This window comes from Electrona antarctica, assembly GCF_951216825.1.
Source record: "Electrona antarctica genome assembly, chromosome: 14".
Classification (NCBI taxonomy): domain Eukaryota; kingdom Metazoa; phylum Chordata; class Actinopteri; order Myctophiformes; family Myctophidae; genus Electrona; species Electrona antarctica.
In genome coordinates, this window is record NC_136795.1 from 45,621,020 (window position 1) to 45,639,414 (window position 18,395).

The 18,395-nt window shown below is 43.1% G+C and overlaps 1 protein-coding gene across 8 annotated transcripts in view; it reads left to right on the plus strand.

The window, feature by feature from the left end:
• Positions 1–5,579: 5,579 nt before the first annotated feature.
• rhot1a (ras homolog family member T1a) overlaps positions 5,580–18,395 on the plus strand; it is a 34,958-nt gene continuing 22,142 nt past the window's right edge. For all 8 annotated transcript variants that reach the window (XM_079521026.1, XM_079521027.1, XM_079521028.1 and 5 more), the window contains exons 1-10: positions 5,580–6,078; positions 8,137–8,195; positions 8,722–8,803; positions 9,722–9,765; positions 9,880–9,933; positions 10,823–10,875; positions 12,210–12,318; positions 16,086–16,187; positions 16,754–16,852; positions 17,246–17,354. In XM_079521026.1, the coding sequence (XP_079377152.1) occupies positions 6,042–6,078; positions 8,137–8,195; positions 8,722–8,803; positions 9,722–9,765; positions 9,880–9,933; positions 10,823–10,875; positions 12,210–12,318; positions 16,086–16,187; positions 16,754–16,852; positions 17,246–17,354 (748 nt within the window). In that variant the 5' untranslated portion in view covers positions 5,580–6,041. The remainder of the gene's footprint in view (positions 6,079–8,136; positions 8,196–8,721; positions 8,804–9,721; positions 9,766–9,879; positions 9,934–10,822; positions 10,876–12,209; positions 12,319–16,085; positions 16,188–16,753; positions 16,853–17,245; positions 17,355–18,395) is intronic.

Below are 18,395 nucleotides of genomic sequence, written 5' to 3' on the forward strand. Positions count from 1 at the left end.
CGATGCCAGCGGGGCAGGAGCTGATCCGGTCCATGATCATTCAGTCTGCCAGCCAGAAGGCGGATGGGCAAAAGTGACACAGGTTGTCAGTGAAACAGCTGGGTCACTTCAGTGATGTTTGAACGAACCGAAAGACCCAGTAGAGTGGAGGCCTTCTAAGAACAGTTTGCATGATTCTCAACCCTTTTGATTTGAATTACCCCCAATTTGATATGCATTCAAAGCGGTAAATGGTGCATTTATATAGCGCTTCAATCCAAAGTGCTTTACACCGATTGTGCATTACATTCACCCATTCATACACCAATGGCCGAGGAAACCATGCAAGGCACCAACCAGTCTTGCTCAAGGACACTTCGACGCTAACTCTGGGGGAGCCCGGGATCGAACTTGGAACCTCACGGTTCCCACCCGGCTGCTCTTCCTGGCCACTCTATCCCTGAGTCACTGCCGCCCCATTAGGCCACGGACCCCCGTTTGATACCCTTGGATATGTCTGGGATCCCCAAAATGTATAGCTCTTGCGGCTCCATTTGGACCCCTGGTGGGCCGTCACCATGTAGTTGATCTGTGTGTGTGCGCGCCGGAGGCTTCACCCACTTGGACCTGTCCTCCATCACATCAAATGTTTCGTAACAGGAGTTCTACCGGTTCGAGTTCATTGTAGAGTAGGACTTTGTGTTGACAGAGCCCCACTCAGTTTAGTGCAATATGGTTCTCTGCCTTTTCGGGCCACAACCCCCTCATATTTGAACTAGGGACCCCCCAAAACAACTGAGGACCTCCCAAAAGAAAAAGGAGTTGAGGCATTACATTTAGTTTGACTCGGTTTCGCAGATAAATATTGTGAAAATAGCCGATCTACAAGCTCACAGTGCTTGTAGATCAGCTTGTTAGACAGAGGCATGACAGAGGCATGTTTGCCTCTCTCTGTCTTATAGTATTTGAGCGGCACTAGCTGCTCCTGCATATGCACAGCTTTGTGTGTCTGCATGAGCACGTAATGTGCCCAGCTGATTGGCTGAGCACGGAATGTGATGTATGATGGTAAAAACGCCACTCACTTCACACAAGTGTGATTTTTTTGAGGGGCGCTAGCCTCTCCTATATACGGCTTTTGTCCCCACACGTCTCAATATTTCCCATTGACAATGAAAGGAGAAATGAGGTCAAATGTCCGCCAAATATGACGTACATTTAACCAACCAATCACATAAATGCAGTTGTTCATGAGATGATGTATAATGATAAGAGCGCCCCTCACTTCACATGGGTGTGATTTTTAATACTTTTATTGCAATTTTATTTCATATTGTATTTCATGCAATCTTCTTTTTGAAGGCCTCCTAGCACAGCTTTGTGACATGTCATGACACACAAAGTCGAAAAAATGCTAACAAAGGCTTGAAAAAGGCTAGGCAAAATAAGCTTCGGCTTCCTAGACCTTTTCGGTGTTACCTCTTTGTATAACACTAGAATTTCGCCGCCCTTCGGGCGGCTCATCCTAGTTCCGTTGCAGCGCAATGGGAAGAAGGAAATTGCGAGATTTGACAGACTCCACTTCATGTTTCAGCTGTGTTTTTAAACCCAGTATTGTGCCCTTCACATGTATTAACAGATGGGTATTATTATTATTTGTTGTATTTGATTTTCACATCAAAGCAAATTAAAGTAATTTAAAATAAGCACACATGAAACTGCTTTTTACTGTTTTGGTTTACTTACAATAAGTTAGTGTTTTTGGAAACCAAAAGATGTTGAGAATGGAGCAGAACATACTGTAGTATGTTTTTGTGGGGACCTTGACTGCATTATAGTAGGCCTACAATATTTTGGATTGCAGTGACCCCACATTGTTTCTTCGGGAACAATATTTGTAGTTACAATGAGGGCTACATGAGCCGAAGGGAGAGAAACACGTCGCCTCTCTCCAGTCCGTGCGTATGTTGCTGCTGGTGGCTGAATAACAACGGATCGCAGCGGTGACTGACATAAACGCACAGTTACAAATCAGAGGCACTTCAATAAGAAAACTCAACTAATAACGCTTGTGTGTGTTAATCTGCCCGATGCTGACGTTAGTATATAATGTTTAGATTGTTTTCCTCTTGTACATGCGTTTGTGGGCACAGTGGCAGGGGGTGAAAAGCCGATTTGTCCCATGGTGTGCACTGCAAAACATGCTGAAATCAAACCCCCCACACACACACACACACACACACACACACACACAGTCACTCAGTCACAATGTTACAATTCGCACGGTGATATTGTAAGGCGCAAATGCGAGTACGTAGTGGCACTGGCGAGCCCTGTGTAGTGTAGTGCCATTGTCGCGGCATCGCGAGGCGATCCAAATTCCCCCCCCGCGCGCACGCACGCACGCACGCACACACACACTGTACGTAGCTGTTTGTTGTTGCAGCGCGCGCGTGTGCGTGTAGTGTTGTTGTTGGTATCCATATATGCGCCTGGGTTTGTCCCGCTTGTACCACGCCAGGTGTCGACGCGGTCGTGTTAGCATGATGGTAAGTGTCCAAGTTAGAATCAGAGTGTGCGCTGTGTAGTTCTTCTTCTTCTAGTAAACAGAAGCCGTGTGTGTGTCACACCAAAAGTGGTGACCTATAGAATCCTGTACATAGAAGCATCACGCAATCGTCTCCCTCCCTGTGTGGGTCACGTGGTGGGCTGTGAGCCAATGGGAGAGGGAATGTAGTGTTGCCAGGTCCGCGTATTGTAAGCGAGTGGTAGTGTGTGTAAGTAGCGTGTTGAATGGCATTTTTTCTGTGCTTGTTTTCATAGACGTGGCAAGAAATTAGGCGGGGGTGTCGGTGCTTGTGGCGTGTTTGTGTTTATTATTGATATTGATATTGTTTGCGAGTGTGGACGGGAGCCGGCTGTAGTGGCAGTGCGATGACAGTGTTTACGCGGCTGGTGTCGAGTGTGGCCGTGCGGCGCGACATGAGGAGATAGGGAACCAACGACGCGGAGGGTAAGTGTGTGACGTGTTAGTGTGTTGTTGCAGTGTTGTTGCAGCGTGTTGCAGCGTGTCAGTGACGTAGTAGCTGGTGCCTTTTGTTCCTGTCCTGGGGACACCTTTTGGGGACACCTTTTCAATTGTATATAAGATAAATGCAAATGATGAAGTTTACCATGTAATTGTACAGCACCGAAATAAACCATTCATTCATTAATTCATTAATTCATTAATTCATGACAATGATGATTTCATTGGCTGAGGGCTTAATAATAAAAATCACACCTGTGTGAAGTGAGGGGCGCTCTTGTCATCGTACGTCATCATGCGTCATCTCATACTGGCCAATCAGTAGAGCTTTGCCTTTGATATCTTCTGGCCAAGCGCTTAAGCGCCCTTATATTGGCCAAGCGCTCCCACCGATTGGTTAGCCGATTTGCTCGTCTACATATAATGACGTAAATTTTCCCTTCAATGTCAATGGCGTTTAATGTTTTGATGTTTAATTTACGTCATATTTGGTTTTTTTTAACCCTAACCCTAATTTCTCCTTTCATTGTCAATGGCAAATATTGAGACGTGTGGGGACAAGATTTAGCGGACATTTGACCTGAATTCCCCTTTCATTGTCAATGGCAAATCTTGAGACGTGTGAGGACAAAAGCTGTATATAGGAGGGGCTAGCAGCACCCTTCAAAATGTGAGGACAGAAAAGTGAGGATGCCAAAAGTGATTGGCCGGAATGTGATGATGTATGACGATAAGAGCGCCCCTCACTTCACACAAGTTTTTTGAGGGGGCGCAAGGCCCTCCGGCTCCTATGTCCAGCTTAATTATAAGGGGGGGTCCCTCCATGTAGCGAACCGTTAGTTGTCTCTTTTTATGTCTGTTCGTTCCTCTGACTACCTTTGTCCTGAATTGTTTTATTGGAATGATGCGAGACCACAGCACAGTGTGAGCTCCCTGGAGATAACTTTCAGAAACAACGAGCCAGAGTTTAACAAAAGATGGAGTAAAAAGTACAAATTCTGGGGCCATTGGAAAACATTTTTTTCCTTTTGTGCCTTTTTTTTATATTTTTTATGGAGGGACAGACTGTCAGCCTATACTGGCTGACAGGAAATGGGGAGAGAGATGAGGGGGTGACATGCAGTAAAGGCCGTCGGGATCAGGAGTCGAACCCGCGGCACACTGCCAGACTGGATTACCATCCAAGGTGCCTGGACCGCTGAGCCACGGCCCAGGCCAAGTGTCAAACTTTATTGAACAGAACCTTTATATAGGCCTACCTAATTGTCCTACCTAAAAGAAAATAAATAATAATAAATTAAATTAAAAAAGACCATTACTCCATCGTCGTAAGTTATCAAAACTACTATAAAAACTTCAACCATTGGCCAAATTGTCAATAATGTAAGAAAGTGGGAAAACTTGTGAAAATAGCTAATCTAAAAGCATCAAGCGCATGTTATTTACATCATAACATTGACCATGTGGTCCTTAACAAATAGCCTATACGGTATAATAGTTGGTCAAATATCCTAAGCCTTCCACATTCTCTGCCTATGGTTTCTGGTAATATCATTGACCACTTATTTTGTATGTCCGTGGCAAAAATACATTTTTGAGAACATGTCCACCACAATTATGGCATGGTGGTGAGCCCTGTTGATTGGCGGTCACAGTAAAAGGGCATGCTTTTTTGTTTTAGGCCTACTAATGGCAACTTGCACGACGTGTAATGCTTTATCAGTGTGTCGTCCACAACTAACGTTTTTTTGTAGGCCTATTGAGTTTTACTTGAAATGTACTGTAATTCCGCAAACGGTTAATAAATACTTAACCCATTTTGGGCGGGAACCCCTTTTGGTGTTAGCATTATGTTATGCTTTAGCTATGTAGCTTGTAGGTCTGCTATTTTTGAAAAATCGAAGAACAACTGACATAGAAACATAGCTTTTTCAGAAAACTGTCATTTTCAAACAGACATTTTTAGAATCTGATCTCAGGTCAAAATAAAATGGGTTAAATAAATAAAAAGAAAAACCATTATATTATGCTGATTGCTTGATTGATTGAACAGTTTGTAGAATGGAAATAAGACTTGTTTACATAATGGTCCTCCATTTCAACAGATGCTGTTGATGCTGATCAACATCATGATGCTAGGCCAACAGAGTGTCAGAGACCAGTGGAAGGTTATTGTGTCGCAGATCTCGAGGGCACTCGAATGATGCTGATGATGATTTCCTGTTTTTCATAGAAGTGTATATTTGTACGTCTTTAAATGTTCTGATGAATTGAAAATGGAGGACCCTGACGTCTTAGTGCTTCTCATGGTTTTGTCCTCAAAGTAGCAGTTAATTTGTATTGACTTGTGCTGCTTTCGTTTGTAATGCACCCATTCTACATACTGTGAAATAAAAATGTCAATCAATCAATCAATCAATCAATCAATCAATCAATCAATCAATCAATCGTCTCACAAGTGGAACGCTTCATATAGCCAATAATTAAATCACAGTTCATTTTGTTAACGCCAGAGGGCGACTAAATGCATACCTTATTTATTTGTTATCATTTTTTTGGAACGGAACGGAACAACAGGATGAAGTTTGTCCTTTACGTGTCGCTGTAGTAGCTGCCGGGTGCCTGGGTGCGTTCTGCGTAGCGGCGGTGGAGGTCAGGCGGCGTGCGCTTGAAACAACCGAACCAACCCCACTGCGAAATGCTCCGTTGAAGTTCGGAAAAGAAGAGACCCACAACAACCAAAACATCACATTCATTACAACAACCAACCAGGGCTTGTTTTCATTAGAGTGTCACTGGCTCCGGGTAGGAAGAGTTTACACGTTGGGGAAGGAAGGAACAAGTCCAAAAAACCCCACCTCTCGATCCGTCCCGTTTGTCCTTAAACCCACCAGACAGACAGCGGTGGGAGCGCAGCGCGCAGGCCGAGAGGAGGTGCACCGGAGGACGGATGAAAGAATAAGACCCAAGCGGGGGTCCGTCCGTGTCGTGTGTGTGGGAGGAAGAATAATAGAAACTACGTGTTCACGCCGCCATGAGGAAGGACGTGAGGATACTGCTCGTAGGGGAACGTAAGTTAAAACCGGTGGAGGAATACATAATAGATGATTTGATGATACACTCACAGTGACTTGTGTTAGCGAGGATGCTAGCTCTTGCATAGCAAGAAAAGGATGTCGCTTTGGCTTGCCTTGCCCCCCCCCCCCAAAAAAAGAACACATCTACAATCTAATGTTTAGCTCACGTGACGTATTGAGTTGTACTTGAAATGTACTGTAATTCTGCAAACTGTTAATAAATAGTACTTCAATCAAACAATCAAACACTACAGTCATAGTGTCAGTGACACAACAGTCATACCACATGGGCAGATTTTTGCTTTTCTAGAAATCAATTGTGTAACCACCATTGTATACAGTTGTGAAATGTGCAGTCCAATAGGCTTACTTGTTTATAACACATTGATTTCTCATCTAATTATTATTGATGTATTTAATTTATTTTTTAGTAAATATTGCACTGTTTCGCTCTTTACACAGTGCAATATGTACACCTGGTCAACATCAGGTGTACTTTAAAAGGTGTTAACGACACAACGCCAGACAATGTCATCAGTTCAGGCTTCAGTTTTAACACAATTTATTATTATAGGCAGTAGGCAGGTTATTACATCTACGGCACAATTAAACCATGCTTTGAGCTGCATTGTAACATAAATAAATGGCTTAAATAGGTAATCAACATTCACTTAGATCAGATCTCAGTAGACCCAGCCAACACTGTTATGATTTTGAATCAGAAGTAACCTGACTTACTTTCGTATCAATGATATATATGCAAAATGTTTAATGTAAAATACAAAGATCAAATACATCAACCATAGTTTTGATCCACCCGAGGCTAAATCAGAAGTTATGTGTCATGTACCAAACATGATGTATGTTGACTTTGAGTTGTTACATGAAGTTCAGCCATGTCACATCAAAGGCTGTGTGGCTCTCTCTCCTCCCCTGGTCGGTTTCCATTCCCTCCCCCTGGTTTGTTTCTCTCTTTCTTTCCAGCATATGTTTGTCTGCACTATTTATATACTGTATCAGTTGTGGTGGTGACTGGTGATACAGCAGCGTGGCCTACATACATAGCCAGATTCCGCTGCTTGGCATTGGATGCTGGGCGGTGTGAGTGAGGTGAGGGGGGCTCCGGGGCAGCCAAAATGCTACGTGCCCCCATGCAGTCGTGTGTGTGTGCTGCAGGGGAGTGTAGTGCCATGTAGTCAAATATCTAATTCTAAAGGGGTTGAAGAACGATATTCAAAACATGCACATGATTGGATGTTAGTCTACGTTGTATACTATTACTGCCGCTACTATGCTATTCTACTGCTAGTTCAGGTTGGAGACCAAAACATTTTGACTGTTTGTGTTTTATTATGATTTTAGAGGAAAGGTAATGTTGTTTACTAATGCAGATATATATGTACGGTAGTGAGGCATACTACACTAGGATGGATTACTTGTGTCAAAGTGAAGTCGTTAAGCTGAATGGTTAGTGATCCCACCTAGGAGGGCTCACCTCCGGAGGCCTCGGGTACGATTCCAGCCCTCAGTCAGCAATGAGTCGAAGTGTCCCTGAGCTCCTCAGGGGGGCAGCGGGTACGACTGTCATTAGACCGACAACCTACCTCAAACCCTAACCTAACCCTAACCGCAAGCACAGAGCAGTGCATGTCCAACCGTAGTTTCTGCATGTCGGTCCGTCTAATCTGCGCGTGCATCCCATGGGCAGCACTTCACTGCTGGGTGAAGCTGAAAACTGAAGTTCCCCTGTGGGATGTGATGGGTATATAAAAAAAAGAAAAGTGCCAGCCCTGCCACCACCTTGCACCTTCCTTGTTTGCAGCCGCCTCAGCCTCAGTCAAATATTCTCTCCAATGCCTTGATGCGCAGCCACCACCGCAACACAATATGTAACCCTCTCCACTGTGGTCTTATCTGTGCCCTGTCACTCCTGCCATTAACCAGAGACGTCAGAGAATGTCCCCTTCTCTCGTCTGAAACATATGCATTACTTCAGGTCATAATCAAAATGATGTGTGCACTGATGCCGGTTTGTCTTGTGTGTTTACACAGCCAAAGTGGGGAAGACGTCCCTGATCATGTCTCTGGTCAGCGAGGAGTTCCCTGATGAGGTAACTATGGATGGATCAACAGAATGCTTTCATTTCCACACTCACTGTAGTCTGTACTGTACTACGATTGCACAGTTCAATAGTATGTGCTGATTTCTTTTGAAATGTTGTGCAGAGAGGGAAAACAATGCATTATTTTCACCTAAATGTTGTTATTGGGCCTCAACTTAGTGTGATCTAAAATTGCATCACACATATTTCACACAAAACCGTTAATTTGCTGATGCTTCATTCATAGTTTGTACAGGTTTATTCATGGTGACAAATTGACCTCATTTGGGGAAAAAAAATAATTGTCACTTCATCACATTGTTATGTATGGATGTATTCATGGCACACAAGTCTGTTTAAATTAATACAAATTCATCGCACCAAATAAAAAAAAACGCTCCCAGTGTCTAACAACCTTTACTATGAGAAGGAGAGTGCCTCTATATCTTGGGCCTCCAATGTTTAGGGTAGGCAGCATTCATTCTTCTTACAATGTCAGCGCTTCTGATGTCCCTCTGTGTTCGGTGTCCTCCAGGTTCCCCTCCGAGCTGAAGAGATCACCATTCCAGCTGACGTCACCCCAGAGAGGGTCCCTACACACATTGTAGACTACTCGGGTAACTACTCAGCTAAACACAGGGAGGCTGGCCGAACCTTCACTAAAACAGCCGGGACAACGCTCCACACGTCCCAGACTCTTCTCCCTTTCTGGCCCCCAAACTATGGAATGAACTTCCCATTGTAATCAGAACTGCGGACTCACTCCCAATCTTCCGCCGTAGTCTGAAAACCCACCTCTTCAGAATACACCTTAGCCCGCAGCACTTGCTGTAGCACTTGGCCTAGCCTCGATGACCTTGCAGTGTACAAAGGCTGAATTATGTAATTTAGATAGCATATTATGTAGCCATAGCGATAGCATTCTATAGTGTATACTTATAGTTAAATTGTACAGATATTCTACTGTTAGACGGATATTAGGTTCTTAGCTTACTTTGATTTCAAATTTCTGTGTATTTCATGTATTCCCATGTGTTGTTGTTGCTTACTGTAAATCGCTCTGGATTAACCCCTTCTGGGCGGGAACCCCTTTTGGTGTTTTAAGCATTATGTTATACTTTAGCTATTGAAAAATAGCAGATCTACAAGCTACTCGGTGCCGCTACTCGGTGCCGCGCTACGAGCTTGTAGGTCTGCTATTTTTGAAAGATCGTGAAAATGTGGCGCAAACCTTTGAATATATATTCTTTCAGAGTGAACGCTTTTAACTCAAATCTTTGCTTCTGGGGGGTTCCTGGAACAACATATTTTCAGATGGGGGTCGGCGACCAATTTCATATAATTTTTGGGGGCCTTATCATGAAATATTGAGAACCACTGATATCAGATATCAGAAAACTGTCAGGATCAGTATGAAATCAGTATGATTTCTCTAGAATAGATAATTACACTGTAAGTACAATTACAGTGTAATGCATGTAAATAGGGTTGATCGTGTACAATAATCCACTGATGTGCTTTTATTTACCCCACAGAGGCAGAGCAGTCAGAGGATCAGCTCTATCAAGAAATATCCAAGGTTGGTTGGAATTCGTCATAACCTTAACCTCGGTCCCAAAAGACTCTGTGTTGTGTGTTTAAAGTGCATTACCGTAGTGTTCGGGCTTAACATAGTATTTTTCTTCTCTTACAGGCAAACGTTATTTGTATAGTGTATTCGGTAAACAACAAGAAGTCCATTGAGAAGGTGAGCTTAGTTCGTCCCTGTGTTATTCATCTGGTCATCCTGCTACATGTTGAAAGTTAATTTGCAATGTGTCTGACAATACAGTATAAAGTGAGTCTGACTTACAACATGAAGCAGCACGCTGCTTTTGGTGGCATATATATGTCATCTTAGATTTTTGCGTTGGCTGCTATTGCACATTTACAAGCTCACAGCGCGTCACTTCGTGCTGCTACGCCAGTCTGCTATTTTTGAACCCCTTCTCAGGGGTACAAAACTCTGATGCTGGCCTTCAAAGCAACCAAAGGTAATGGCACCCCCATATCTTGCAAGTCTGATCGGACCCTACAAACCCTCCCGCGAGCTCAGATCAGCCAACGCAGGGAAGCTGGAAGTACATTCACTAAAAACACCGGGACAACGTTCACGTCCCAAACTCTTCTCCCTTCTGGCTCCAAAACTATTCTCCTATCCTCTTCAGACTCCATCTTAGCCCATAGCACTTGTCATAGCACTTGCCCTAGCCTTGACGACCTTACAGGCGTATGCAAAGGCTCAACTTATGTAACTTAGATAGCATTTTATGTAGACATACTGTAGCACTCTAGTGTATATGCATTGTTTCATTATATAGATATTCCACTGTTAGTTTCTTAGCTTACGTGCGAGTATTGATGACTATTTTTTTGTATTTGATGCATTTCCATGTTTTTGTTCTCGCTTACTGTAAGTCTGCTAAATTCCTGAATTGCAAATTGTAAATACTGATTTAGAGAATGCATTTGTAGAATCTTAATGTAGAATCTCAGATCTTAATGTGTTAACGCAAACAAAACTTGTGTGCGTGCGTTGGTCATGAATATCTGTGCCAGCTTCCAGCGCTTTATGTTGTGGTGTCTTGTTCCCACAGGTGACAAGCCATTGGATTCCACTCATAAATGACAGGACGGACAAGGATAGCAGGTGTGTTTATGTCATGTTATTTGTGTGTGTGTGTGTGTGTGTGTACACGTACATCTGTGTATGTTCCCCGTGGATCAATGACAGCTGGCCTGCCGGAACTCTTGAGACTTATCGAGTCCTATTTATGTTTTCATGGTATAGAATGCCTTCCTTGCTAAGGCAGCTACTGACCTGCTTTTTTCACACGCCTATGAGTTCTGTCCCAATGGTAAAACCTGCCTCAACAGAGAGCATGCCCATTAGTTCATGTGATTCTAGCTCATGGCTTCAGCAACAGGTTTGACAGGGTTTCATGCAAGAGTCAGATATTGACTCAATATCTTGTACACTGCAGCGCATAGTGTGACAATAACAACGTCTTTACACCTTCAGTCACCCAAAACGGATATTGTACGATCTGACAAACGAGTAGTATCGGTCACGTCGTCGTGGATGACCTGACGAAGATGTGACCGATTCGTTTACTTACACCCTGTGAATAAAATAAGGGCTTAAACAGTGAGTTGCTCCAGTGCTAGCCTGGAACTCACCTATGCTTTTTATGGCATAGGCAGCTCCCGGCAGGATCCGCCGGGAGAAACTATGCGCAGCTGCTAGACATGAGACTAATTAATTAGAGCGACAGAGAGAGAGAGAGGAGTGTGTGTGTGTGTGTGCGTATATATATATGTGTGCGTCAATTTAACAAAGGTGCAGACGATCAGAAATCAGCAGTGAGTGATGTTTGCGCTACTCTATGCCGAATTGAAGTGTACTCGGACCCAGACTTTTTTTTTCTCCCTGGAAATAAAAACGTCTGGGTTTCCGAGGCTACTCCAGTGCCTTCCTTCCTCCTGCTACCTGTCCTGCCTCTGAGATGCACCAGATTAGCCTGCCATAGGCTAAAGGCGCGGTTGGAAGGAACTCCCTATTGCTAGTCATATCCTGCATGTGATTAGGACCCGGGGAACCATTTTCTGTACAATTACAACATTTAGCAGATGCTAATATCCAGGGCAACTTAGAAATTGCTAAATCGGAGTAAGCAGAATGAACCCATGTCAAACAAACAATACGTTGGTTAGCATTTAGAACAGTGGTTCTCAAAGTGTGCTTTCATTCATTTTCTTTTTATTTATTTTTTAATACAATTCACAGAAAAATCATCTCTTCTGGGGGGTCCCTCCCTGGCACAAAACCTTTTCAGATATGTGTCCAAATGCATTATCAATTTGGGGGTCCTTGGAACAATTTTCTTTTCGATAACTACTGATTTAGAACCTTTTAGAAAGGCATTCATTGTAGAATGGTCCTCGGGTCTTAATTAACGGGTTAATGCGTGGCGTTACTTGCAGGGTGCCATTGATCCTGGTGGGGAACAAGTCTGACCTGGTGGAACACAGCAGCATGGAGACCATCCTACCCATCATGAATCAGTACCAGGACATTGAGACCTGTGTGGAGGTAAGCTGCTATATTTAACCCATTCTGGACGGGAACCCCTTTTGGTGTTTTAAGCATTATGTGTTATGAAAAATAGCAGATCTACAAGCTCATAGCGCGGCACCGAGTGCCGCACTACGATATGTGCTTTTGGGGAGGTCCCCGGAACAACATATTTTCAGATGGGGGTCAGCGGCCAATTACATATATTTTTGGGGGTCCTTGACATGAAAACGTTTGAGAACCACTGACATAGAAACATAGGTTTTTCAGAATACTGTCAGGATTTAGAAGACATTTTTATAATCGACATCAGGTCTAAATGGGTCAAAAACACACACACACACACACACACACACACACACACACACACTTGCACATACGCACTAGGGGTGTGCCAATATATCTATCGCAACATATCGCTTCCTCCCGTGATGTATCGTCCTCCTGGCAATATCGCAATATATAGAAATATGATATTGATTCATTAGTAGTAGTAGGTTACCTATTGTTGTGGACAGACAAGTTGTGGACAAGTTTCAAAGTTGCAGTCAGTGTTTTTCTGTTGGGAGGAGGCAAGATTTATGTACTTATTGGCCAGTTTGTGACACAAAACATCTTGCAAGATTTTGGAATAAATACATAATTCCAGATTTTATGGTTATTTTTTCATATTCAGTTGAGTTACAGATATCGTGATATATCATTGATGAAATCTTTTGCAATATATTGCAATATCGCAATATATTGAATATCGTGATATTTTCATTATCGAGTAGCCTAACATCGCCACAGATATCGTATCGTGAGGTACCCATATCGTCCCACCCCTAGTACGCACGCACTTCCCGGATGGCAATGGTCGCTGACTCGCTAGCATCCTTGCGGAGGCAGGCTTTGTGACGAAGCATTCGCGAAAGAAGAAATGACAAATGAAATACGACTCTGGGTTTGCGACCGACACGTCGACCGAGCTAAGTGAGAGAGCGCTGGTGTGCAGGATAGATGGATCCCACCACGCTGCTGCAAGTACCGACTCCTCTTACACTGCACCGACTGACTGGTTAATGGGTTTATGTTACTGAATGCTGTGCTCTAAGGCCGTGACCTACTGACTGACTGACTAACTGACTGAGAGAGAGTGTGCTCGGAGGCAAGGGTGTAATGGAGGACGCTGTGTCAAATTCAAGTTTCCCCTCCGTGTCATGTGCAATTTCATTGGTGGCGCTGCTCCCCAGTTGTATTAGTTACCAAGCTAAAAGTAGGAGATGATGGGGACTATGTGAGGCAGCACATGTGTACACACACATGCACGCAAAAGCATGTGCACAGTACGCACGCACGCACGCACGCACACACACGCATACGTACACACACACGCACGCACGCACGCGCGCACACACACACACACACACACACACACACACACACACACACCGTTCTTCTTAATCTCCTCTTGCCATTTATGTATCATTGATTATTGTGGCGAGTGCCTGGGGATGGACACACAATAGCAGCGTGTGAGTTGGACTTGTGGTCAGTGACGTGTCAATCAGTGTTCCCATGAGATAACACCAAAGGTGATAGAGGCCAGTGTGTTTTAGAATTGTTTTCAATGGGAGTGGCACAAGTTTGGCATGTAAGTGATTACAGAGTTGAATTTTTTTTTACTTGGGAATGCTGCTCGTGTCACTGTCTGTTTCCAACGCATTCAGGCAGGGCGGGAATCCCTCTTGGTGTTTTAAGCATTATGTTATACTGAAAAATAGCAGATCTGCTATTTTTGAAAAATCTTGAAAATGTGACACAAATCTTTCAACATCTTTTTAGATGGGGGTCCGTGGTAGCCCGGTAGAACCACTCCCCCTGCTGGACAACATTTGCATTCTGCCAGCGTAGTGAGTCTGGGATCTCTCAGGCAGAGACGATGTACTCCGGACCAATTCTGGCCAGAGCGATATGCAGCTGTATGGGGCCGCTTCATATTATTGAAGCTGTGCCACAGCGCAATGTAAACACAACCTAACAAGACTACAACTCGAAATGATTATGGAGATATTTATATCAGATTTTTGTCCCGCTGCTTCCGGGTTCATCGTTTCTGCCTGAGAGATCCCAGAGGCAGGCAGGAGGAGGGAACTTGTGAACTCAGTACTGCCGCAATCTGGCGGAGTCAGGTCAGGTCCGTGGCCAGTTACATATCATTTTGGGGCTCATTGACATGTAATGGGTTGAAAACCACTGACATGGAAACATGAGTTTTTCAGAAAACTGTCGTGATTTTAGAAGGCATTTGTAGAATCGAGCTCAGGTTTAAATGGCTTAACTAGCTGTCCAATCACAGGTTTAAATGGCTTAACTAGCTGCCCAATCACAGGTTTAAATGGCTTAACTAGCTGTCCAATCACAGGTTTAAATGGCTTAACTAGCTGCCCAATCACAGGTTTAAATGGCTTAACTAGCTGTCCAATCACAGGTTTAAATGGCTTAACTAGCTGCCCAATCACAGGTTTAAATGGCTTAACTAGCTGTCCAATCACAGGTTTAAATGGGTTAACTAGCTGTCCAATCACAGTGTAAGAGGAGTGCACTACAACAGACCAGCTATCAATGTCATACAAGTACAGTGTGATACTACTGGCTGAGATTTCTTTTATTTTGCCAACATAATTTCATGTAGCGATATAGACGGGAGGGTCCATCCTCCCTTCATCCAGAGCAAGTACTCTACCTTGTGCCCTCATGTTTAGTTTGCCTGACAACCAGTTTCTCAGCTGAAAGATCATTCCGCCTATATGGTGAGTGCTTCCTACTGGAAGTGCCCATCCAGCACTTCTAAATAGCCGCTTGTGGTTTCAGCTGGGGAAAAAAAAAAGACATTGGTGCACAGTTCTGCACACAAAGCCTTAGTCCTGTTTTCTCCCACCCTTATCTCACCTTCAAGCAGCTTCAATTAAGCTTCATTTGGTACGGACCCAAGAGGAAATATGTCCTATTCTGTGCACCTTCACTGTGTGACATACTAAGTAAAACATTGCGATGTGTTGACTATGCACACTTCAACAGTTGGTGCTAACTAGGTTAAAAATGTAGCATAGTTTAAAGATGGAACCAGCACACAGAACTATGGTTCAGACTTCTTTATTGAGGAATAAATGAGACATTTCGATGCATAGTGAATCTTTAATCGGGCCAAAGAATGAATGAACCATTGTAAAGCGCTTTGAGCACTTGGAAAAGCGCTATAGAAATGCCATTCATAATTTACATGAGGACATTTGTGACCAAATTTGACTGAGAGACTGCCATTGGATTTCTTTTTATTTTACGTTTTTTTCATGTCATATGAAATCATAGCTTCAAATTGACATTGGTTGTTCAGTTTGACCCACCAGTTTTGGAGATATGCCTTATAGAGTAATGTCTTGCAGAAAACAGCGAGTTGAGAAAACAGGCTTGAAAGGTTCACTTCTGTGGTCTCTAACATTACACCTAGCTACATGTTTAAGCATTTATTTCATATTTACATTTCAGCTCTGACACTTATTTCAGACATGCTCTAGCATTAGAGTCTGCCTGTGCTAAGTTTTTCTCCTCTGGTGAAAAGCTGGAATTTGCGCGATGGCAGTCTCTCAGTCAAATCTGGTCGCATTTTGTCTTAGTTCGGTTTTATCTTTAAACTACTAAGTGAAGCATACATTCAATCTCTGCATGGTTGGTTTTCTATACGGAGAGACCTTTACTTTTGACTTTCATACTTATTACCACGTGTCTCCTTGTCTTCTCAGTGCTCTGCCAAAAACCTGAAGAACATCTCTGAGCTCTTCTACTACGCCCAGAAGGCTGTCCTGCACCCCACTGGACCCCTGTACTGTCCAGAGGAGAAGGAGGTGAGCCCTGGAGATTGATTACTCTTGTATTGATCCTGCGGAGGAAACTCGGTTGCCAATGAGATCATGATAAACCACTGTGGCCATGCACGACATCCCAGCGTTCCACTCTAGCGTATTGAATTGAAGAGTTTCCTTTTACAAGAGCACTCACTAAATCAATTTTGCGTTCTGTTTATGGCATTTTTGTAGAATGTATCGATTACTATCACTATCCTATCCTGCAATTTCCCTTTTCTCTTTCTGACGTGATTGCTTAACCCATTTTGACCTGGGAACGATTCTATAAATGTCTTCTAAATCCTGACAGTTTTCTGAAAAAGCTATGTTTCTATGTCAGTCGTTCTTCGATTTTTCAAAAATAGCAGACCTACAAGCTCGTAGCGTGCCACTTGGTGGCGCGCTATGAGCTTGTAGATCTGCTATTTTTCAATAGCTAAAGCATAACATAATGCTAACACCAAAAGGGGTTCCCGCCCAAAATGGGTTAATATCTTCTGAGTGGCCTGCTCTGTGTTGTGTAGCCACCCCATAGTTTATGGTTCATTATGTTTTCTGTGTTGCAGATGAAGCCTTCTTGTATCAAGGCCTTGACTCGAATCTTTAAAGTGTCAGACCTGGACAATGATGGCATCCTCAATGACAATGAGCTAAATTTCTTCCAGGTAACTTCTTGATTTAGTTTTTTAAATTCCCTGAGTGTTACAGTACAAGTAGGTTTGCACTTTGCACTTTGGCTGCAGAAGTGTGGCACAAGTGAAATAACCTGCTGATTTGCTTCACACAAAAAAAAACGGTTGAAAGAAGTTTAGGGGGAATTTCTCAGGCAGGTTAGACCTGAAAAGAACCTCGAAAAATATTTACGTTTAAGGACTGTGTCCCTATATGACTTCACAGACTGCACTTGCGTTAGAGGAACTGTATAGTTGCTGTCTGACAATTAGCAAGATGAATTGTCAGTTTGTTATGTGATAGGTGTGTACTATACTGTATCTGTATGTGATTGATGTGGTAGGTGTGTACTATACTACACTATACGTATCTCCGTGTGTATGTAGAGGACGTGTTTCAACACGCCGCTGGCACCGCAGGCCTTGGAGGACGTGAAGAACGTGGTGAGGAGGAACATGACCGATGGAGTCAATGACAACGGACTCACACTCAAAGGTCTGCACGCATGCACGCACGCACGCACGCACGCACGCACACACACACACAGAGTTTATTCATGTCCAGTGCTTCCGAAATGTTTTAGTTTGACGTCTCCCTGGGACCCAAACTAGTGAAAATAGCCAATGTTGCATATGCAGCGTTCTTCTATCAAGGCCTTTTCTCAAGTCTTTAAAGCAGTGTTTCCCAACTTTTTTGTCCCAGGGCACATTTTTCATAGCCTAAAAATCTCAGGGCACACCTAGATATACGGTGTATAGGCCTATCTATATACATATACATACATATGTGTATGTATGTGTGTGTAAAAAATATATATATATATATATATATATATATATATATATATATATATATATATATATATATATATATATATATATATACACAGTGTTGGGAAAGTTCATTTATTTTAGACTTTATTGAATAAAAAAACCTTGGGGGATTAATAAAGTGACAACTTTTACAATATCTCCATTACCATTATCCAAATTAATTCCTTATTATATATATTTTTTTAAATACATTTTGGAGAAAAAAATAGCTCATATGCAATGTGAAATGCCACCTAATTCTTAATCCTTTTCCTTGTCTTTATTATGGGCCAACTTGTGAAAGCTGCATGCTTTTATTGTGAAGGGTCTCAGTTCTCACAGCCTGCATATTTCCACGTGCTGAAAATAGCTGATCGACAAGCTCACAACACGTTGCGAGCTTGTAAATCAGCCATTTTCAGCATGGAACACGTGTACGACGAAGAATAAATCAGGCATCACTGCGCTTCTGTGGAGGATTTTGTTCGCCGAACGAGGCGATCATGTATGGACACTTGGACAGCTATTTTTCGTGGCACGTTATGTTTAATCACAACAACGTCACGTTTACTTTACCTCCTCAGTGTTTGGGTCGGGACATGTAGGACTGTATGTGTCTGCTGTCTACGTGCGCTCCAGTCTTACTGGAGGGGGCGAAATGTAGCGTCTTCTGGATGCATCTCTTTAGCATTAACATTTCAATGGCCGAGGGTCGTTAGAGTCT